This window comes from Impatiens glandulifera, chromosome 4 (assembly GCF_907164915.1).
Source record: "Impatiens glandulifera chromosome 4, dImpGla2.1, whole genome shotgun sequence".
Classification (NCBI taxonomy): domain Eukaryota; kingdom Viridiplantae; phylum Streptophyta; class Magnoliopsida; order Ericales; family Balsaminaceae; genus Impatiens; species Impatiens glandulifera.
In genome coordinates, this window is record NC_061865.1 from 55,386,225 (window position 1) to 55,409,288 (window position 23,064).

At 34.6% G+C, this 23,064-nt stretch overlaps 4 protein-coding genes across 4 annotated transcripts; 3 read left to right on the forward strand and 1 right to left on the reverse strand.

Moving 5' to 3' along the window:
* Positions 1-1,233: 1,233 nt before the first annotated feature.
* On the forward strand, positions 1,234-2,954 carry LOC124937022 (membrane steroid-binding protein 2-like). Its single transcript, XM_047477537.1, has 2 exons — positions 1,234-1,569; positions 2,513-2,954. The coding sequence occupies exons 1-2, from the start codon at positions 1,277-1,279 to the stop codon at positions 2,721-2,723; spliced, it is 504 nt and encodes a 167-aa protein (XP_047333493.1). The 5' UTR covers positions 1,234-1,276; the 3' UTR covers positions 2,724-2,954.
* Positions 2,955-5,482: 2,528 nt separating this feature from the next.
* LOC124935672 (ubiquinone biosynthesis protein COQ9-A, mitochondrial) lies at positions 5,483-7,636 on the forward strand. Its single transcript, XM_047476088.1, has 6 exons — positions 5,483-5,801; positions 5,989-6,096; positions 6,733-6,894; positions 6,977-7,148; positions 7,229-7,302; positions 7,383-7,636. Exons 1-6 carry the CDS (start codon positions 5,517-5,519, stop codon positions 7,470-7,472), a joined length of 891 nt encoding a protein of 296 aa, XP_047332044.1. The 5' UTR covers positions 5,483-5,516; the 3' UTR covers positions 7,473-7,636.
* A 1,042-nt stretch (positions 7,637-8,678) lies between these two features.
* Positions 8,679-11,777, forward strand: LOC124933918 (protein LAZ1 homolog 2). Its single transcript, XM_047474362.1, has 8 exons — positions 8,679-8,927; positions 9,020-9,076; positions 9,247-9,355; positions 9,820-10,001; positions 10,123-10,211; positions 10,395-10,644; positions 11,104-11,343; positions 11,420-11,777. The coding sequence occupies exons 1-8, from the start codon at positions 8,745-8,747 to the stop codon at positions 11,690-11,692; spliced, it is 1,383 nt and encodes a 460-aa protein (XP_047330318.1). The 5' UTR covers positions 8,679-8,744; the 3' UTR covers positions 11,693-11,777.
* Positions 11,778-13,912: 2,135 nt separating this feature from the next.
* Positions 13,913-21,969, reverse strand: LOC124933917 (disease resistance protein UNI-like). The gene is made up of 4 exons (XM_047474361.1): positions 20,700-21,969; positions 15,373-16,944; positions 14,884-15,255; positions 13,913-14,618 (listed from the first exon to the last, which is right to left on the reverse strand). The coding sequence occupies exons 1-4, from the start codon at positions 21,882-21,884 to the stop codon at positions 14,211-14,213; spliced, it is 3,537 nt and encodes a 1,178-aa protein (XP_047330317.1). The 5' UTR covers positions 21,885-21,969; the 3' UTR covers positions 13,913-14,210.
* Positions 21,970-23,064: the final 1,095 nt, after the last annotated feature.

Genomic DNA, 23,064 nt, shown 5'->3' on the forward strand with positions numbered 1-23,064 from the left:
GATAATAGACCGGTATCATTTGAAAGTGGTTACAGAAATATGAATCAAATATTTAATTGACCAAAGTGTGAGGTCACGATGCTAATTATTAAAAAATATGAATCAAATATTTGATTGACAAAGTGAAAGTGTAAAGTCACGAAATTAGAGATTCATTCGAAAAAAATATGTGATGAAACATGTGAGAAAATAAGTTGTTTTATCGAAGTGAATAAAATGTGAAATTAGAGCGTTATATTTTTTATTTTAATAATTTTAAACATTGAATAAATATTATTATAATTTTTTTAATTTATTTTATTTTTATCCTTATCCGTGTGCATCGCACGAAATTTTTTCTAGTTGTATATAATGAAAGTATGCCTAAATCTTTTGTCGTATATATATGTTATGTCTAGTATTGAAGAGATTCCACATATTAAATAAAAAGTTTATAAATAATGAAAGTATTATTTACCTATTTGTGTTTAGACTCGTAGTCATGTAGATTTTACAGAAAAAATCAACTTTGTTGCTGTTAAAACAGAAAATGAAGCTACAAAATAAATATTGAAAATTAAGTAAGTAAATAAATAAATATAAGATTGTAAAAGTTGAAGAACAAATTGAAAACATTACTTAATTGCATAATAGTTATGTAACTTAGGTTGAAGAAGAAGTTGAAGAAAATAGAAGTTGAAGACGAGAGAAATTTTTATTACAAATTAATGAAATTATGTTAAGCGTGTGCATGATGTATGTAGGAAATGATGTTAAGACTTAAGAGTAATGATAAAATAATTAATATATTTATTTAATGATAGTTATTTAGTTAGTAGTTGGAATTTGATAAGTCACTTAAATTTTATTAATATATATTAATATTTAATATATTCGAGTATCGAGTTTGGGTTTCCAACACTCCCCATCCCCGAACCCGATCGGGTACCATTTTTCACTCTCCATCTCCGACCCCAAACCCGATTTAAAATATCCGAACCCACAGATATCGGGTATACGGATACCCATTGTCATCCCTAGTTTTATCTGATAAAAATAAAATAAATATGTTCCTTTTACCTAACTTCTTTTATAATAATAATAATAATATTAATATTAATATTAATATTAATATTAATATTGCATGCTGAAATTTAATTAAAATAAGTATAAGATTCATTATAAATATACCATAAAAGCTTAAGTATCAAATTGGGATTATTTTGGGGAGTTTAAGTGTCTCCTTTCGGAAGATAGAAAGTAAGAAGAAGCGGGAGAATTCAGAGAGTTAGTCAAAATGGGGTTGTATTCGACTTTGAGCGATTTTATCGGCGCGTACACAGGTCTATCTCCGGCAGCATTCTTCACGATACTAGCCATAATAGTTGTTGCTTACAAGGTTGTATGCGGAATGTTCGTGTCGACAACCGATCACTCCGCCGTTCGCCGTGAGAACCCCTACGCTTTTCTCGACCCCGTTTATATGGGTGAAGTCACCAAGGAGGAACTCAGATCATACGATGGATCTGATTATAAGAAGCCTTTGCTTATCGCTATCAATGGTCAGGTTTTCGACGTATCACGCTCTAGGTTAGTTCTTTCTTATTTTCTTGCTTGATATTCTAAGTTGCTTAAGTCATCTGCTCCATCTGTTTAAAACCCAGATTAGATAAAGTATAACTGTGTGTTTAGGAGAACCCAATGTCAAGCTGTTCATATTCAGATTGAAAAAAACAATAAATCTTGCATATGTTAAACATTCAAAAAGTTAAGTCTTTACCTGAAACATCAATTGTTCTATTTGTGTATTTGAAGATATTACATGATTTCAAATCATCATTCAGCCCTCTTTGATGTGTGTTATTTGAGATTAATATCAAATAACTCACTATTCAATCAATAATCTACTTATCAATCACGCCATTCAGATGGTTAAACCTCTATTTTGTTTAACAAAGTTTATGTCATTAAAAAGAATGAAAGAAGAAGAAATGAGGATTTGGGACCCCTTCATTGGACTCTGGTCATGGTTGGCTTCCACAATCGGGTTAACTTCCATTAGCTATCAAATGAATCTGTAATAAACCGGTTGGAACAAAAAGCAACGAGAAGAAAAGATTCGAATCAAACAGTTTTTGAACATGAAGTTAAACTTTAGTGATAATTTATTTAGTGCTACTAATGACAACCAAAAAAACAATGTAATCACTATAACCGCGTTTCCTAAACAAAATCCATTTCTTACATCAAGTAAGATTATTTGCAATAAGTTAAAACCACTTAGTTATATAAACAACTCAAGATCAAACATGGCTTTTTGTTTGGTAAAAAAAGAAGTGTGTCTGAAACAGATCACAGTTCATTTGGAATTTTGATCTTTTTGGTTGGACAACAAATTTGTACTAGAATTTTTCAATTTTTCTATCATTTGGTATAATAGTATAGCTGGATCTTAAGTTGGATCATAAACTAGATTTTAGGTTGGATGATGACAAACCAAATTCGAACTAGATTTTAAATTTTGTTCGTGCAGGAGGTATTTTGGACCTGGCGGGCCATATGCTTCATTTGCAGGCAGGGATGCAAGAGGCAGGGATGCAAGCAGAGTCTTAGCTCTCATGTCCTATCCAAAAGACCGAACTGGTAACATTAAGGGTCTCGGTGAGATTCACCCCGAAATCTTATTGAACTGGGAATTCAAATTCAAAGAGACTTATGTTCAAGTTGGGCAGCTTGTTGGATAGAAGAGAAGATGAGAAAACCGAAAAAGGGGAGGATTTTGACAATTCCAGTATTGAATCTTGAAGATGTTCTTTATGTATAACTGTAATATCAGTAAAAACTTATTTCCCAGGTATAACTGTAATATCAGTAAAAACTTATTTCCCAGGTAAGGAATATCATCAAAGTATTTTGTTGTTGATTTAAGAAACTTGTTATGTGATTGTTTATGGTGATCTATATATTTTGTCATTTAAACATGGTTAAAAGTTTGAATTTAGAATTTTCGTTTGGTTTAAAAGGAAATAGACATGTGATTATGGTTACTTTCATCTTTTAGGCACTCATTCAAATTATTGGGTAAATCTTTGTTTCATTTGATATTGGAACTTATTTCATGATCATCTTCTAATCCTTCCCATAAGAAGCTGCTATTGGTCCAATGGTATTTTGTATGGTGTTATTTTTCGAGTTAGAAAGTTTCATAAAATTAGTTTTTGAAGAAGATGAAGTTGATAAGACGGAATTTATTATGATTAAGTGTGGATAAAGCTTTAATTTAAATTAAATGGTAATAAAATTAAAAGTTGAATCATAAACATTAAATTTTAATTTAATGTATTTTAAGATTACATTAGCATAAATAAAATTTACTTTTACATAGTTAATAAACAATACTCACATCTTTGTTGTCGTTATCAATATCAGCGCTTTCATCCTCCTTCGTCGTCAACCTCTGCTTTCATCCTCCTTCGTCGTCAACCTCTTTTGAACATTAAAGCATCCCCATCGGTGGGTAGAAATCTAACGTGGAGACAAATTGTACCTGAGTACATGAATGAGAGTATAGGCATAATTATGGAGAGAGAAATGAGAGGAGCAAATATTTACGGTAACAAATGAAGAAAAGCAAGTCAGTCCCGACATAACATGTTGTTTACTTTTTCACTAAAAATGTAAAATTGTTGCTTTTTAATTGATAACAATTATACATGAGATGATTGGGAAATAGAAGTATAAATTGATAGGTATAATTTACTTTTTGATGTTGATGTGACAACTGATGTGACACATATTTATACATATGTATGTGTATAGGCTCTTAGGGCCTCCTTCTTCATCAACCTCTTTTGAACATTAGGGCTTTTATTGTAGGGACAACATAGTAGTTATCTTCTTTCTTTTTCATCGTTATTAATTAAAAAAATATAATTAATAACAAATTTTATAAAAAGACATTCATTTAATTTTTTTTTCCAGCTCACTGAGTTCTTCTTTTTCGTCATTTTACTCTCATTTCTCTGTCAACCAATATTATCATTTCGTATCTAATAGACATATCATATTATTAATCTCGTGCCTTCATTTCTGTACCAAACTATTTTAATAGTACTAATATCTTTTACCTTCACTTTTTGCTAACCAACAATCTCATCATATCATTAGTTTTTTTACCTTTACTTCTTCGATAAATCAATAATCTCATTTAGATATTTAATCACCAATATTTTTTATTCTCTAATTAACCTCTCATTACTAATCTCGAGACCTCACTTCGAGTGTTTTGTACATCAATCATCCCATATCATATCATTACCGCGATCTTTTTATCCTCAATTCGGCAAACCAACCACTAATCCAATCGATCTCTTGTCTTGTGATCTCACTCTCACACTTCAGTCAAACAATCATTTCATTCACATAATTAACCACCAATATTCATTTTCCAATGGACAACTCTCATTACTAATATCGTGACCTCACACACACACACATCTTTTATCTCTCGTCAAACTAACCATTAAAATCCTAATTGATCTCTTTATATTGTGACCTCAAACTTTCAAACATCAATTGACCTCTAATTTTATGACCTCACACTTCAGTCAATCAATATCATTTTATCCCTTGACAAATCAATCATAGATTTTAATTACACGTTCACACGACTCTTATCTCACGGTAAACCAACCATGAATCCTAATTAACATTTAATTTCGGGACTTCACGATTTTTTGTTACCGATCATAAATCTCAATCATATTTTCACACGTCTCTTATCCATCGGTAAACCAACCAATAAATTGAGAGAGCGATAATATTACTTAAATTATATATATATATTTTTTTGTATAAAAGAAGTGATATATCATTTCACTCCCATACCATTACATACCATTTAAATTGAATGTGTTTTTAGGATTACAGATTATTTATATTATATTTATATATATTTTTAACATTCAGAATTTATAAGAAAACTTTTATAATATAATTTTATTTAAATCAACATTTTCATAAGACATTAGCAAAAATATTTAATTTTTTTTTTTTTATAGATTCCTTAACGTATTTTTAGAAGAGAATGAGTGGTCATTTTGGGTGACATGTTGAGCTTCCATCTAACTGCCACGTCAACGTTCAAGGTGTCAATCTCAGATCACAAATAGCAAAAGAAAAAATAATACCCTCATACTCTACTAAAATAGCTTATACACCCTTCTAGTTTTCTACTTTCATAATTATATTTTAAACTTATAATTCCACTCTCTATATTAAAATATAAAACGATCAAATCACATACATGGATAATTCTATATCAATTTCATCTCCTGTTCATTAAAAAATTAAAAACATAGCTACAATGGGTATTATTTACTAAACTATTGGGGTTATTTTAATCATAAACAAAATACAGGGATATATTTACTCACCTATGAAAATATTTGTCTAAATATATTATTCGTTTCAAATAACCTTCATTAAGAAAAGCATAGAGAAAACGTAGAAGTTTTTCCGGCACCAGCGATCGAGAAATGTATCGAGCGGCCGCAAATCGCCTTCTAATCGCGCGTTCGCGGATCCCAATCAATCGAACTTCTGTGCATTCGCCGCTATGTTTCTCTTTATCGTCGTTTACACACGATCACAGACCTAATCCGCTGCCAGAGCCTGTGATTCTTACCGAATCTTCATCTTCAACTTCGACGTCGGATGAATCTCACCGCCGCTTCGATGAACATACTTCCAGAGAGACGCGAGGACCGGCTAGATACCTAGAAGAACAAAGTCGTGTCCTGAGTGCTTCACTTCGTCATGTGGTTCGTATCCTCTTTTTTTTCTATCGTTATTTGGAATTAATTGGCATGCAATAGTTTTTAAATGGTCAATCCGTGTATCTTTATGCATTTCTTCAACTAATTGGAGATGGGTTTGTAACCTAATGGATCATTTTGATTTATTTCTATTTGAGATGTATTAAAAATGGTTTCTTTATGTTGGCTTCAGCATAGGTTTGGTTGGACAGAAGCGGCCTTGGTTGCAGGAGCTAGGGAAGCTGGTTTATCTCCTTCCATAATCGGTTCTCTTCCCAGAAAAGAAGCTGCACTTGTGGAGGTATATCTATTTTCATTTGTGGCTTGAAATTGTTTACATGCACTTGATGGTACTGCTAGTAATGCAACTCTGTAATGGGAGGCTATATGTGTGAGTTACTTTCTCATTCGTGCAGTTAGATTATGGAAAAGCTCGTGTGTTTGTTTGGTTAGAACTTAGAAGTGAGATTTGGCATTGGAATAGAGGGAACTATACCAGTTATGTTGTTTGTGTATGGACTTAAAATAAGGGTTTTGATTTGAAATTTGAATTCGTTTAGTTTGAGTTTAAAGTGATCAGATTTACCGCGTTCCATCTCCATTTCAATATAATAACTTGCTTAGAAGATGAATTGAAACTGTATTTTCATTTTACTTTAATTCCTCATCCCAGTTCTTCATGGGAGTGTCTACAAAAGCTTATCGACAGATAAAGAACCTCATACCCAGTAAACGAATCTCAAAATTTGTCAGAATTCGTTTAGAAATTTAAATTCGTTTAGCTTGAATGCCAATTCCAAATATCTAAATACAGTTTATCTGATTTGAGTTGAGAGTGATCAGATATACTGCGTTCCAATCTCTATTTCCATATAATAACTTGCTTAGAAGCTGAATTGAAACTGTATTTTCATTTGGCTTTAATTCCTCATCCCAGTTTTTCATGGACGAGTGTCTACAAAAGCTTATCGACACAATCGATTCAGACAAAGAGATAAAGAACCTCATACCCAGTGAACGAATCTCAAAACTTGTCAGAATTCGTTTAGAAATGCAAGCTCCCTTCATATCTAAATGGCCTCAAGCATTAAGCATACAGGTAAACTCTTGACCGACCATCCTCATTTTGATGACCCAACAAACTTTAAAAGTGTCTTTATATGAATTTCTGTTTTCTTAAGGCACAACCTCAAAATCTTCCTTCAAGTTTTAAGCAGCGAGCAATGTTAGCAGATGAGATCTGGCATGCTGCTGGTGATGATTCAAACGACATCGATTGGTATGCAAAAAGGACTGTTCTTGGTACAATATATTCATCAACTGAGGTGTACATGCTGACTGACAATTCCCCAGGTCTGTTTTCTGCATCTTGTGGTGTATCTTTTTTCTTATATTTAGCTGGTTTACATTGATGCTCTTTGAAATTATTGCAGATTTTCGTGATACTTGGGCATTTCTAGATGGGCGAGTTAAGGATGCTTTTGATTTAAAAAAGACATTTCAAGAGGTAATTAAATTTTCAATCACTAATTCACTTTTATAGCGGGTTTTTCATCTCATCAACATGAGATATAATGTCCCTGGCAGGCAAAGAATTTGGCTGAAGCAGTTAATGCGGGGCTCGGTGGCTCTTTACAAGGGTTTGTGAAGAAAATGTTTCAAGGGCAGCAGTATTAATGGTGAAAAGAAAGTGTATGAATGAGATTGTTTTCATCTCTGTTTCATGCTTATTAGTGGAATTGTAAGTGATGTTAATTGTTGTTTGATCAAGTGGATGATGTTTTATTATACGTATAAAATGGCTCAATAATTTCATTAATTCATTGTTTTATTATTATTTATTTATTATAGTTAAGGAGAACTAGCATTACACCCTCATGGATGGATTGATTGATGACAATTTATTACTCATCTCGATTTTGTTCTGAACACAATTATATAAAATCACTTATCTTATTTATTATTTAATATATAAAATTATTAATAAATTTATTATTTATTTATTCATTATATTTTATATTTTATATTTTATATGAATTTTATTTTTTATAATCATATAAAATTTTAATATATTATAATATATATTATATTAAAAAATTATTTCATATAATTTTATTGTTTTTAAAATATTTTATAAATTGAATGAAAATCTCTGAAATAAAAATGTGGGCGGGATGATAAATGCATTTTCCGCCCCGAATTGCCCTATTGCCGTCCCTAGCCATTACTCCCCGCTTCATCGAACCCGTGATATTTTCGTCTTTTAAGAAGATTTTTACCATTAAGTTACTTTAAACTTGGTGGGTTAATATATGAAGTGCGTCAATGAGAACATGAAGTGCGTCATGAGAACTTTTCAGGTGTCACATATCCTAATACTACTCTTATCAAACACGCTGATCGTACTCGAAACAAGTACATATAATTCTACTTATTCATTTTTTTCTAACGATCCAGTTGTAAATCTCATTGTTCACACGACATCTAGCAGATTTTCGAGTGAATTTTTCGACCTGTCACGATCAGATGTTATTTTTCATAAGTACAAAAGTGTTTTCTTGTTTAAGAATGTTAAATTAATTTATCATTCTTTCTGTGTAAATATGATATTTGATTGGATCATCTTATTTGTTTTAAACTATATAACCTTTTAATTTGACAATATGGAAATGAATTTGTTACACCGTTATCAACTACCTCTTCTCTCCTTCCGAATCTCAAAACGTGTCACCTTGATAACATGCCACCTGTCATCTCTCTCCTCTCTCTTCTCTCTCTTCTCTCTCTCACACACACTCCATCCGAAAATCTGTATGCCTCTTCGTCAATCCTCATCTCCTGCCGCAGTCAGCGTTAGGTTTACGAAGATTATTTGAAACTGAAACGAATTCCGCATTCTCATCTTTCATTCAAAGGTACGCTGCAAATGAATCACCAGATTCATCAATAATGCATTTCGTTTCTCTTACGTTTTTCTCGATGATCGACGTGGAAGATGGATTTCTACATCATAACGCATACAGATATCTACACCGACCGGCTCTCATCTTCGCAGCATGCTTAGTTCTCGTATCATTACTCCTTTCCATTCATCTTATATTCAGCCACCTTAGATCATACACTAAACCTGCAGTATGTTCTTCGTTTAATCTTCTCAATCAACCGTTTCTTTCATATACTTTTTGTTTGATTTTTATATTTTTATGAATTTCCATCATTTACAGGAACAGAAGTGGATAGTGGCTGTTCTTCTTATTGTTCCTATATATGCTACAGAGTCGGTAAGATTAATTTATCATTTTCTTCAATTGACTGTTATTTATGATTCATACATTGCTAATTGTTTCAATAATGTAATTGTTTTGGCTATATGATTGTTTATAGGAATTTTTGAAAGTGGTTATGAGTTTTAGTCTTTCTATTTGATTGGCTGGTTGATATTTTTTTCCAGATTGTTTCCTTGTGGAATCCAAGGTTGTCTCTTGTATGTGACATTTTAAGAAATTGCTATGAAGCATTTGCACTATATTCTTTTGGGAGCTACTTGATTGCATGTCTCGGTGAGTGTTACAATGTCTCACTTCTCTACTTTAATTTGATTGAGGTAGCCCAAGTGGTAAGTGTCGGTTTAAGAGATCAAAATGTCACGGGTTTGATTTCATCTGAAAGCGTTTTGAGTTTAAGCGGGGACAATGACTGTGGGGTGTCATGCTATTTCTCATTTATTTTCTAAAAAGAAAGTGCTTTACGAAATATTACTGTCCTCTTGCATTTAAGGATCTGTCATTGTTTTCAATTCTGTGTGATCATTCTGAATCATAAGGATGGAATTGAGTGACTGATTATTCACTAAACATACACAGCTATGGTACAAGAAAGTTTGTCTAATAATGTTGACCATTTTTCTTATTATTATTGAATATTGATAAGAGGATAGTCATCTTTGCTTCTGCAAGTTCTTAGGCAACCATTGAGATTGCAATTGTCACTTTTGTTTGGTTAAAAACATGAAATTTTATTGTAGGTGGCGAGAGAAGGGTGGTAGAGCTGCTTGAAGATGAATCAAGAAAAATGCTAAATGAAAGATTGTTAAAAGAGGAAGGTGAAGTACCTAAGAATCCAAAAGCATTTTGCAACTTTTTCAGGAGGCCTTGTTTGCTTGGAAAAGACTTGTTAAATATAGAAAAATTTGGTCTTGTTCAATATGTGAGTTATACAAATCTTCTTTTGTGAAATTTCTGGGCTTTATTTGTTAGCGACTTTGTAAAAACTTATTCATACATGTCCGGGCTTTTAAAAATCTGACTATTTGGAGGCTTTGATTTAGATGATTTTGAAGACATTGTGTGCATTTCTGGCATTCATACTGGAGCTCTTTGATGTGTATGGTGATGGGGAGTTCAAGTGGTATTACGGGTATGGTTACTTCATTGCCAACTTAATTGTTATCGTAGGTTCATTTTAGGTAAGTGCACGTCATTTCAATGAACAAGTTAATCAAAATTTGACTTGCTCGGGTAAATTGTATTAGTTTTGCATTTGTGGTTCTTCAAATTGAAAAAAAAAAAGTTTTCTTCCCTGATGATTATTCTACTACAGGTACCCATACATGGCTGTCGTACTGAATTTCAGCCAGATGTGGGCATTATACTGCCTTGTGCAGTTCTACAATGTAACACATGAGACACTAAGACCAATAAAGCCTCTTGCAAAGTTTATCAGCTTTAAAGCCATCGTGTTTGCAACATGGTGGCAAGGCGTGGGCATTGCTTTGTTGTGTTCTTTCGGGGTGCTGCCAAAAGAAGAAAAAATACAGACTGGGCTGCAGGACTTCTTGATTTGTATCGAGGTGTGTCTTCTTTTCTTGTGTTCAATAATGTCACTTTAGCTTGGAATAAGTTCATTTCTCAGCCACCACAATCATTTGACATGAAATAATTTTCATGTCACATGTTATTATATTATATTCCACTAAGGCCATGAGCCATTTTATGTCTTTGGGTTATTATGTTGAATTTGTAGCTGAAAGGCAAACCCTTTCATAATCGGCTAGAAGGTTCTTCAAGCTTTCTCATATAAGGTCTTAGGCTATTCCATTATCGTTTGTCTTGCATTATGTTATCTCACCCTCTTCTGGTTGTTACAAATTGGTAAAGTAGTCGGTACTTCAAAGATGAATAAGAGCTTATTTGTGTATAATTTTTTCCCCTGAATCTCCATAACCCATGCATGCATTAATTATTGTGGTTCAGGTAAAACTGGTAAAATGGTAACTAATGGATTCAAGCATTGTGGTTGGTTTTGGTAGATGGCTGTAGCGGCTGTTGCTCACATATTTGTGTTTCCGGTGAAGCCATATCGTTCAGGCCTCGAACAGCAACAGTCTGATTACGGAAAGATCATCAGCACCAGAGAAACGATAAAAGCAGCATCAAAAGAGAAAGAAGGAAAAGGGGCCGTTATAGAAAAGAAAGAAACAGAGGTGAAGTGCCCGGGGACGAGTGTGAAAGAGAGCATTCAGGATATTGTTGTGGGTGGCGGTCAACATGTAAGAAAGATTTGATGTTATGCAGTATGTATGTATGTATGTATGTACGGTGTATAATTAATAATGGTGTGTGTAGGTTGTAAAGGATGTGGTGTTGACCATAAATCAGGCAATTGAGCCTGTGGAGAAAGGGGTGACCAAGATTCAGGAGACTTTCCATCAAAGAAAGGTGGCTTCTGACAACAAGAAGGAGGAGACGGCGGTTGAGGAACATGTGCAGAAGAAGAAGAAGACTGTTGCATCAGTAGAAGAAGAAGGGATTAGCGAATCTTCTTCTTCTTCATCTGTTGCTGTTAGAAGAGGTAATGAAGAGGAAATAGTTATTAGTAGAAAAGGTCAAAATACTTAGCCAATAGATATAGTTCAGACTTGGCTATGGCACTTGGAATTAACAGCCTTTTTTATAATGAAAAAGTAGATTATTTTTTTGCCTTGTTGTAGTTTGTTTCATCATAAGAAGATCACAGCAGAAGATAGATAAAACACTCTCCTTCTGTAGATTTTCTAGTGATGGCAAATCCCAAGTATAAGCAACATCACAAAAGTTGATAGATGTGAAAGTACCAATGTCTTAATGAATAGAAAGAAATTGATTGATTAATCCTAGATGAAGAAAAGAAAGCCAAATACATATTTTAAAATAGGATGAAATTGTTGAGTACATATTTTACAAACAATTGTTAACCACACAAATAAAACAACAAATCAAGAACATCCATGATAGCACACACAAAGTCTGCTGCTTAATTAATTAATTAATAGGATCTGCACACACAACATATTTTACAGGTTTCATGAAGTCTTTAAAGATCTGCAAGAGACAGACAGACATCCATTACATATATACTTTATCATTAGTAATCATCTTGTTTTTCCTGTGTATAGAAATTAATAATAATAATGTAGTCAACTCAACTTAACTTAATTTATAAGAAAATGAGAGGGAGAGAGAATACCCTAATAAATAAGAGGTGAGATCATCCTGATCTCCTACCAACTTTGTGCCTATTCCCCTGCTCCCTAAAGGAAAACGTTTCCGAGTTGGTTCTTCTTCTTCTTCTTTTTTGTATGTCTACAAATTAATAGTAAGTAAACTTAATTTAATTATAAAAGCTTATCAGAAAGAAACATTACAAATTAAATGAGAGAAGGAGAGAGTACCTTGATATGACGCTAAGCACTGTTTACGTCACCTCTCCAAGTATCCTTTACATTTACATCTTTTCTATAATAATTATACCAAAGAGAGGTCACCATTGTAGGATCCAAATAGCCGGGAGAGAGTACCTTGATATGACGCCAAGCACTGTTTACGTCACCTTTCCAAGTATCCTTTACATTTACATCTTCTCTATAATAATTATACCGAAGAGTGTTCAGCCTTGGAGAATCCAAATAGCCGGGAGAGAGTGCCTCTAGCTTCGGACAGTATGATACTTCTAGATACTGTAGTGATGGTAACTCCCAAGTATAAGCAACATCACTAAAGCTCCTCAAACCTGATAGATTCCCAAGTCTCAAATACTCAAGGAGTGGAAAGAAATGACGACTATTTCCGTGGACAGAATTATTACTTCCTCTTCTTTCAGTTTTATTATCATCATCATCATCATCCTCAATATTCTTCATCACCACTTCCATCATTCCACAATTATAGATTTCTATAGTCTCAAGGTGCTTGGCAGCCACTCTACCTATATTCTCCGAAAACAAATATCTCAATTCCCCACATCCACCAACATTCAGGGATGTCAAGTTTTGAAATAAAATCACTCCTAGTCCTGGCTGCTGGTTGATTTCATACATATGTATTAAATTGCTTAAATTGAGCAACTTCAACTCTCTTAATACAGGAAATCTCTTATTATAATCAGGATGACGATGATGTCCCTGTCCCTTTCTACCTCCGTCCCTCTCTCCTACTATATAATTTATCTTTGGCAATTCATATATTCTCAACTCTTCTAAGGAAGGAAATGAGACCTGCATACAAAATATATTTATATACATATTATGTACAACAAATCTCATATATACATATTATATATAATCATTTTTATTTACCTTATATAATACATTATATTAATAATTTAAGTATTCCCAATTAATTATACAACATTAATACTATATTTTAACTTGGAATCAAAATTATTAATAAAACTTACCTTATCATCATCAGGATGAAAGAGTGCATGTTGATTTTTGTAATTGTTGTCCATATTGTTCATCACTCCAACAAAACTCAAGAGTTCCTCTAAATTAATAAGATTCAATATCTTCAAATTAAGGAATAATAATAATATGCGTGGTTGAATTTCCCTTTCTTCTATATCAGGATGATGTTCAAGTCTCTCTTTCCTTCCTATTATATAATTTATCTTTGGCAATTCCCTTATTTTCAACTTATATAAACAAGGAAATGAGACCTGCATACAAAATATATTTATTCATTTCAGATATAATTATACATCAAATCTCATATATACATATTATAATCATTTTTTATTTACCTTACTTATAATACACAATACTTCATTTTATATATATAATAATATACGCATACAAAAGTTACCTCATCATCAAGATGAAAGAGTGCATTTTGATTTTTGCAATTGTTATCCATATTGTTCATCACTCCAACAAAACTCAAGAGTTCGCCTAAATTCTGGAGAATCAATATCTTCAAATTAGGGAATAATAATATGCCTGGTTGAATTTCCCTTTCTTCTATATCAGGATGATCATGTCCAAGTCTCTCTTTCCTTCCTATTATATAATTTATCTTTGGCAATTCCTGTATAACCAACAATGCTAAGCAAGGAAACCAGACCTGCATTATAACTTTTTATTATTATAAGTTAATTATACTACACTACTAAATTTAAAATTATTTTCATTGTTACCTGATAATTATTGTGATAAAATAGTGCACTTTGAGACTTTTCATTTTTGTCATCCAAATTGTTGACGTCGATGACAAAACTCGCGAGTTTGTCCAAGGATTCAAGTTTCAATATTGACAAATTAGGAAATTCAATTGATTTTTTCCGTTGCTCTCCTGCACCAGTTGTTACTCCTACTACCCCTTTCAACCTTTTACATCTTGTAATGATCACATTTTTAAGATGAGAAATCACCAAGTTAGGAGAGAAGTCAACATATTGAAAGTTGTCACACTTATCAATATTCAACTTTTGCAATGACGGTGGCATGCACAGAGTTTTAATATTTGGAATAGATATCATACTTAGCTCCTCCAGGCAAGGTATTTCCAACTACAAAATAATAAATATAATTAAAAATTAATCACAATGATACATACACTTACCATAGTTACCTAATCATCATCCTAATGTGTAATAAATCATTACTTTTTTACATTTACTAATAATTAGTTCCCTTATGTATGTATAAGATCCTCTTCATATACATATATATTTCTATAAATTATAACTTTTTATTATTAGAAGTTAATTATACTACAGTACTACTAAACCTAAACTTAAGAACACAATTTCACTTACTATTTTTCACTCTTACCTGATAATCATTGTGATAAAATAGTGCACTTGGTGACTTTTCATCTTTGTCATCCAAATTGTTGACATCGATGACAAAACTCGCGAGTTTGTCCAAGGATTCAAGTTTCAATGTTGACAAATTAGTGAATTCAATTGATTTTTTCCGTTGCTCTCCTGCACCAGTTGTTACTCCTACTACTCCTTTCAACCTTTCACATCTTGTAATGATCACATTTTTAAGATGAGAAATCACCAAGTTAGGAGAGAAGTCAACATATTGAAAGTTGTCACACTTATCAATATTCAACTTTTGCAATGACGGTGGCATGCACAGAGTTTTAATATTTGGAATAGATATCATACTTAGCTCCTCCAGGCAAGGTATTTCCAACTACAAAACAATAAATATAATTAAAAATTAATCACAATCATAGAATATCTAATTTTATATGCTTGATTTAACCTATTTATCATTTTTTTATAACTAAAAATTGTGTAATAATCATACCTTGGTTGGGAAGATAAATTGATTCAATCCTTTTAGCTCCATTGTTTTCAGTTTATGGAAATGAATATTGTCTACTCTTTTGCAAAAGTATTTCAGCCGAGACAAGTCATGAATCTTAATAGTTTCTAAAGCATTGAACTTAATCTTATTGACTTGTTTTGTCTCATTGAAAGAGCTAACAACTTCTTTCATCATTTTACAATCTTCGAGAACAAGAACTTGAAGATTTACGAGATTCCTTGATATTGATGTAGAAAATAAGTATGTCATTTCATTGCATTCATATAGTTCAATACGCCGCAAACAACGCCCAAGTTCAAAAGTCTTTAACGATGACCGTGATGGTGGAAAAAGAGATCCACACTGTTTAAGAACAACATCCTTCAATGATATGAAATTGTTTAAATGCATATTGTCCAACATGTCAGAATCAGCGCATATATATAAATTAGTAATGTCGTTTTTTGTTAAGACATCAAGTTCATGGAAGAAACTGGTATTGCCTTTAACATTCTCCAACCACAATTGTCTTTCCCCACTTTCAAATTTAATAGATTCTCCTCCTCCAATTCTTATCTTGAATTGTGTTAATAACGTTGGAGAAGAAAATAGCGTAACACCTCTCGGCACTTGTTCAATGTTGGGTATCTCTAGTTCCAATCTCCACAATTTATGTAAGCAATTTAACTCATCAAGCCCTGCTGCAATATTGTCTCCACCGTTTACGTCTTCATTGTGTAGTCTCCAATCTTGAAAACTATCCCACATATACAACTCTTGTAGATTAGTAAGCCTAGAAAGAACACCATTTCTTATGAAACACTCGCAACCAGTCAAATCCAACAATCTTAGGTTTGTTAACTCACTTATTTCATTTGGAAAATTTTGAACGGTTAACCATTGAAGACTAAGGATCTCCAAGCACTTAAGATTTAGAAATAACGGTGTCATATTAAAACTCAATCCCTCTAGAGATAACATCTTCAACTTAGCTAAATATGGAAACTCAACAACCATGCCGCCAAAGTTTACTATATCTAGAATTGTGAGATTATCCCTCCCTTGAAATAAGCTTCCTGATATTGTATCCCCAGAACTATCTAACCGTAATAGTTCCAATTTTGAGTCTCGAAATTCCAACTTCTCATAGACTTGTAGATCCTTCTGGAATAATATAGAAATCATCTTAATGTCTGGACTCATGACATGTTCTAGTTCGTCCACACCATCACACTCGAGAAATTTAATGCCGTTATTTTCTTGTTTTGCAATTGAAATTCCCACTTCTCTCAACAAATCATGCATTTTCACTGCAGGTTCACCATACCGAGCTTCAACCTTTATTAACAAATTTCTCCTTAGTAGGTTGTCCACTAAGGTGTAGACATAATCCTTGGTACGTTTTAGGTTTTCCACATTTATATTTGTGAAGAGCTGCAAACCCACTGCATAACGATACAACCTCTCAACAGGAATCCTCTGGTCTTCTCGGAATAAACAGCAGAGCAAGAACAATAATTTGGCATTTGGATCTTCTAAAAAGTTATAACTCGTTTTCAAGGCCTTGTTTATCTCCTCCATATGTGATTCTTGACCGCGATTCCTCAATTGAGAAATATTAGTATATTGTATATATCTTGTTACCTTGTTTAGATTCCTAGATTAGTGGTTTACCTTATTAAGAGTCTTTTGACTAGTATATATTGTAACATTGTTTATCAATAATAACCATGGGATTAATCTCTATCATGGTATCAGAGTAAAGATCCTCTCAAGATCATCAATCGAATTTTTTTTTCTCTTCCTCCCACCTTGCTGCCTCACGCACAAACTTCTAATGTCTGTCCCACCTACTAATTCAGACTCCTCCTCCAATCAAAGTCAGACGCCCACCACCATGTCTGTTTCTCAATACCACTCTGCTTTCTCTGTTAACAATCTCCGCTCCATAATTCCTATCACCCTAGAGATGGGTAGCGAGGAATATCTCTCTTGGGCAGACCTTCTCGAAAACCACTGCTTGATTCACAATGTTTACGAACATCTCAAACCAAAAACTCCCAACGCCTCCGAAACACCTTCAACATCTTCCGAGACCGACTCTCTTCTGTGGAAACGCCTTGACGCCCTTGTCAAGCAATGGATATTTGGAACAATATCCAAGGATCTACTAAACACGATCCAAAAACCTGGTATGACGGCTGCTCAGGCTTGGGAACGTTTAGCGAATATATTTCAAGATAACACAGGTTCTCGCGCTATGTATCTTGAAAATAGGTTTTCTCAAATTCGTCTCAATGATTTCCCAAACATGAGTGCTTATTGCACTGAATTGAAGATGATTGCGGATCAACTTGCTAATGTTGATTGCCCCGTTTCTGAAAATCGACTGGTGTTGCGTCTACTTGGGGGTTTGAATGAAAACTACGAAACAATCGCCACCATAATAGGTCAAAAGAAGCCTCTCCCATCTTTCTACGATGCTAGATCTGATTTGCTCCTTGTTGAAACAAGGAAGGATGAATTCGTCCACACAAATACCTCTTTTATTGCCTCGGACGATCGTAGCCAAGGCCGCGGAAACAACTCTAGCCAATCAGCCCGTGCTACCGGCCAGCAGCAGCAGCAGGGCACCTCTAGCGCGCAGGAACAGGCCGGCCAGGGCCGAGGACGCAGCCAGCGCGGCAGAGGACGCGGTCGCAACACCAGCCGCACATACCACCAGCAGCAGCAATTCTGGGCACCTCCTGGCCAACAGCAATGGGCACAGTGGGCGCCTGCGGGCTGGACAGCACCCCCTTGTCCCTACCCGACACAACAGATCTGGCCGCAGCAGCAAAGCGCCCCCTGGCACGCATCTGGTCAACAGCAACAAGGCGCCTCCTGGCGCGGTTCTGGCTATCAGCAGCAACACACTCGGACAGCAGGAGCAGGCGTACTCGGTTCTCGGCCACAGCAGGCCTACATGGCTGAGACGAGCCAGCAGCAGCCCCAAAGTTACGTTGCAACCGATATCAATCAGGCGATGCACACTTTATCCCTTACTCCGCCTGACGATACTTGGTACATGGATTCGGGAGCAACTTCACACATGACACCCAACTCAGGTAGTCTCTCGCCTTATTCTAATTTAAATTGTGTTAAAAATATCATTGTTGGGAGTGGACAGGAAATCCCGATTCGCGGTATTGGTAAAACTAACTTAAAACCACCCTTACCACCCTTACTTCTGAACAATGTTCTACATGCTCCCAAACTCATTAAAAATCTTATATCTATTCGTCGGTTTACTCGTGATAACAACGTCTCTGTAGAATTTGACTCACTTGGTTTTTCTGTAAAGGATTTCCAGACGGGGAAGGTTATCATGAGGAACAATAGCTCGGGGGATCTCTACCCACTCTCTCTGTCGAGCCAAAGCCAAAAACCCCCAACTAATTCTTCGTTTACTGCAATTTCGTCAAATTTATGGCATAATAGATTAGGACACCCCGGTGTCGATATTTTGCATTCTCTCAATAAATCAAATTCTATTTCTTGTAAGCCCGTTTTAGGGTCTAAACTCTGTGAGTCTTGCATCTTTGGTAAACAAGTTAAGTTACCATTTACCAATTCTGTCTCTTATACTACTTCCCCATTCGATATTATTCATAGTGATTTGTGGACGTCGCCTGTGCTAAGTACAAATGGACATAAATACTATATTCTGTTTCTTGATGATTACACAAATTTCCTTTGGACTTTTCCAATTGGAAACAAATCCCAAGTATTCTCCGTCTTCTCTACACTTCAAAATCAAATTCAAACACAATTTCAAAAGCCCATTAAAACAATCCAATGTGACAACGGAACTGAATATAACAACAGTCAATTTCGTACATTTTGTGACAAAAATGGTCTACAATTTCGCCTCTCTTGCCCCTATACTTCTCCTCAAAATGGTAAAGCAGAAAGAAAAATACGCACCATAAATAACATGATTCGAACATTGCTTACTCATGCTTCTCTCCCGTTAAATTTTTGGCATCACGCCCTCGAAATGACCACTTATCTCCTAAATATTCTTCCAAATAAACAAATTCGAAATTTCTCACCCACTCAACTTCTATATAACCGAACTCCTTCTTACTCTCACCTAAAAATTTTCGGTTGTCTTTGCTATCCTCTTCTTCCTCCAACCACTATTCACAAACTTCATAAACGCTCTACCCCTTGTGTCTTTTTAGGATACCCCTCTAATCATCGCGGCTACAAATGCTACGACCCAGCCTCAAAAAGATTTATCATCTCTCGTCACGTCATTTTTGACGAAACAAAATTTCCCTTTTCTCTTGTCCAAAACCCAAACTCAACTCACCCATCTCAATCCGAACCAATAACCATCCCAATACACATCCAAACCCCGCCCATCACCGAGTCCATTTCCCCACCAAACAACACTCCATTACCGAGCCCATTATCAACTCAACACACTCCACCAAACCCACCATCACCCATCACCACTTCACCAGGCCCAAACCCAAACACGACCAGCCCGTCCACAAGACCAAACCGTCCAAATCATTCACCAACCATCATCAATCCAACACGGACAATACGAACCCGCGCAATGGATGGGATTGTCTGTCCAAAACGCATTTTCAATCTAAACACACTCACATCTCCATCGCCTATTCCCAAAAACCCAAAGTTAGCTTTATCAGACCCGAATTGGAAAGCCGCCATGGACGATGAGTTTAACGCTTTAATTAGTAATAAGACTTGGGACTTGGTTCCGCGTCCTCAGGGTGTTGATATTATACGATGCATGTGGATTTTTAAGCATAAAACTAACTCTGACGGCTCTTTTGAGAGGCATAAAGCCCGTCTTGTTGGTGATGGCAGGTCTCAGCAGATTGGAATCAATTGTGAAGAAACCTTTAGTCCTGTTGTCAAACCAGCCACCATACGAACTGTTCTGAGCATTGCTTTATCGAAGTCTTGGTCCATTCACCAAATGGACGTCAAGAATGCATTTTTACATGGTAATCTCAACGAAACAGTTTACATGCATCAGCCTTTCGGTTTTAGAGACAAAATCTTTCCCGACCATGTTTGTTTATTGCGCAAATCTTTATACGGCTTAAAACAAGCTCCTCGTGCTTGGTATCAAAGGTTTGCAGATTTTGTCTCTACAATCGGTTTTAGAGCTGCAAACCCACTGCATAACGATACAACCTCTCAACAGGAATCCTCTGGTCTTCTCGGAATAAACAGCAGAGCAAGAACAATAATTTGGCATTTGGATCTTCTAAAAAGTTATAACTCGTTTTCAAGGCCTTGTTTATCTCCTCCATATGTGATTCTTGACCGCGATTCCTCAATTGAGAAAACATATTATTCCACTCATGTTTGTGTTTTTCGGTAAGAGCGCTTCCTACAACCTCAAGCGCGAGAGGCAATCCTCCACATTCTTCAACAATTTGCATTGCTATTCTATTCTTCCAATGGAAATCAACATCATTATCAGGAAGATTTACTTTTCTTTTAAACAAATCCAAGGCTTCTTGACTTGACAATAGTTGAATTGAGATTTCCTTCTTGGTAATGGACCTTTCACCTGGCCATAAACCTTGGATTCTAGATGTGTAAATAATTTTACAGCAACACCCAACATCTGAATTTGTTAATGGAAAACCAAAAGCATTTAAATCAAACTTTTTCCAAACATCATCCAACACGACAACAACTTTTTTGTTACGAAAAGCGTTTCGTAAATAGTTTGCTCTTGCAATCTTACCATCTATGCCCTTAAGCGAAAAAGACCCTAACATCTCTACAATTTCTTGTTGGATATTATTGAAATTGGGACTACTAGAGACAGTAGTAATAACTTGAATGTCAAATAAATGTTTATAAGAGTCTTTTACCTCTTGAAGGACTTGCTTAGCAAATGTGGTTTTTCCAATGCCTCCCATCCCGCATATCCCAATTAACATTGTCTCTTCGTCCCGTAACATCTCAATGACGTCTTCCATAATCTTACTTCGACTCTCAAAATCACATGCATCCCCGTTGTAGTCACGCATATTTATGGACGGCATGGGTAAGAAATGATCCGTGCGTGGCAGTGGCAACTGACCACCGGATTGAATAAGCTCGATGAGAACCAAAGATGATTTCTTCCCCTTTCTGCCCAAAGAAAAGCGCAAAATTAGATTGGGGCACCATTTGATGGAAAAACATCCTTTTTTAAGCTCGGCCTTATCATTGAGAACACCCTCTGCCTCTACAATTTTTCCATCTGCCTTCTCAATCCACAACTGGACACGATCACCCAGAGTTTTCCCCATCTTCTTTTCTGCATCTTCCATTCTTTGTATATCGTTTCTGGTTGCTTTTAGTTCGTCTAGTTGAATTTGGAGCTTTTGAATGTTACTCTTAAAGCAAAAGAGATAGCCAAGTTCACGTTGAATTGGCTTAAACATCCATTTTGCCATCATTCCTACTATGCTGAAACCAACATTTTCCATTCCATCCACAAATTTTTTCTCTTTCTCAATGTCTTGTTCTCATTCTTAATTTCTTAAGTTTAGAGAAGAAGGAAGAGAAATGATGTAAAAAATGGCATTTCAATAAAACCATATTTGGTCCACATATGTATACTGAATACTTTGCAAAGTCTTGGTCACATTGTGGACCCTTTTTTCGACCCTCATTATTTGAGATTCCTTGTTGTTAGTTATACAAAAACGAGATTTTGTCTTTAATAATTTTAAACGCGGTTATTTATTTTTTATGTGCATTTCTAAATAAATAAATAAAAGTTCAATGTCAATATTGGTCATTTTTTTAAAAGAAATTGAATTATTTTATCTGCCCTAATATTGAATTACATTGTTCTCTTTATTTATAATTATCTTTGGTCCAGACAAGAACAGTGCATTGAAGAAGAGATAAGATATTGTATGGTTTATAAATCAAAATCCATTATCCTATTAATTTAAAATTGTCTTTTGTCCAGACAGAAACAGTGAAGTGAAGAAGATATAAGATATTGTATGGTTTATAAATCGAAACATTATCCTATTAATTTAAAATTGTCTTTGGTCCAGACAGCAGCAATGAAGTGAAGAAGAGATAAGATATGTATGGTTTAACATGCACATGCCATTGAATAATTGATAATGTAAGAAAAAAATGTGTGGAGATAGCCAAAGTGATACTAACTTTTCGTATTCAATTATGAAATGTAAAATGATACTAACTTTATTATCTTTTTTTTTTCACAGCATGTATTTGAGTGGTTTTATTGTTGTCATAACCAGACATAATATATTTGATCTGTAATAGGTTGTTTAGTTGAGCAAAACTAGAGACTTGTTAACAAATTAGACAAAGATCTATGAAATCTTAGGTGTGGAGTTAATTATCATGCTTCTCTGACCCTTTCACTGAAATTGGTAGAAAATGGATCTAAGGAATGAAGATGTGAAGTGTACATTACATTGTTGTTCATCTAAGGTAGATTTTTTCCTCTCATTTATTTAATCTACAATCACCCAAGCCTTGTCTGATGAAGTAAGAAATATAATCCCTCTTATATCATTATTGTTTAACATAATTTAGAAGTCTCTCCTACAATCTTTACATACCGAAATCATTGAGATGAGCAAAAGGGGTTGGGATAATTCATTTCCTGACTTTCTTCAC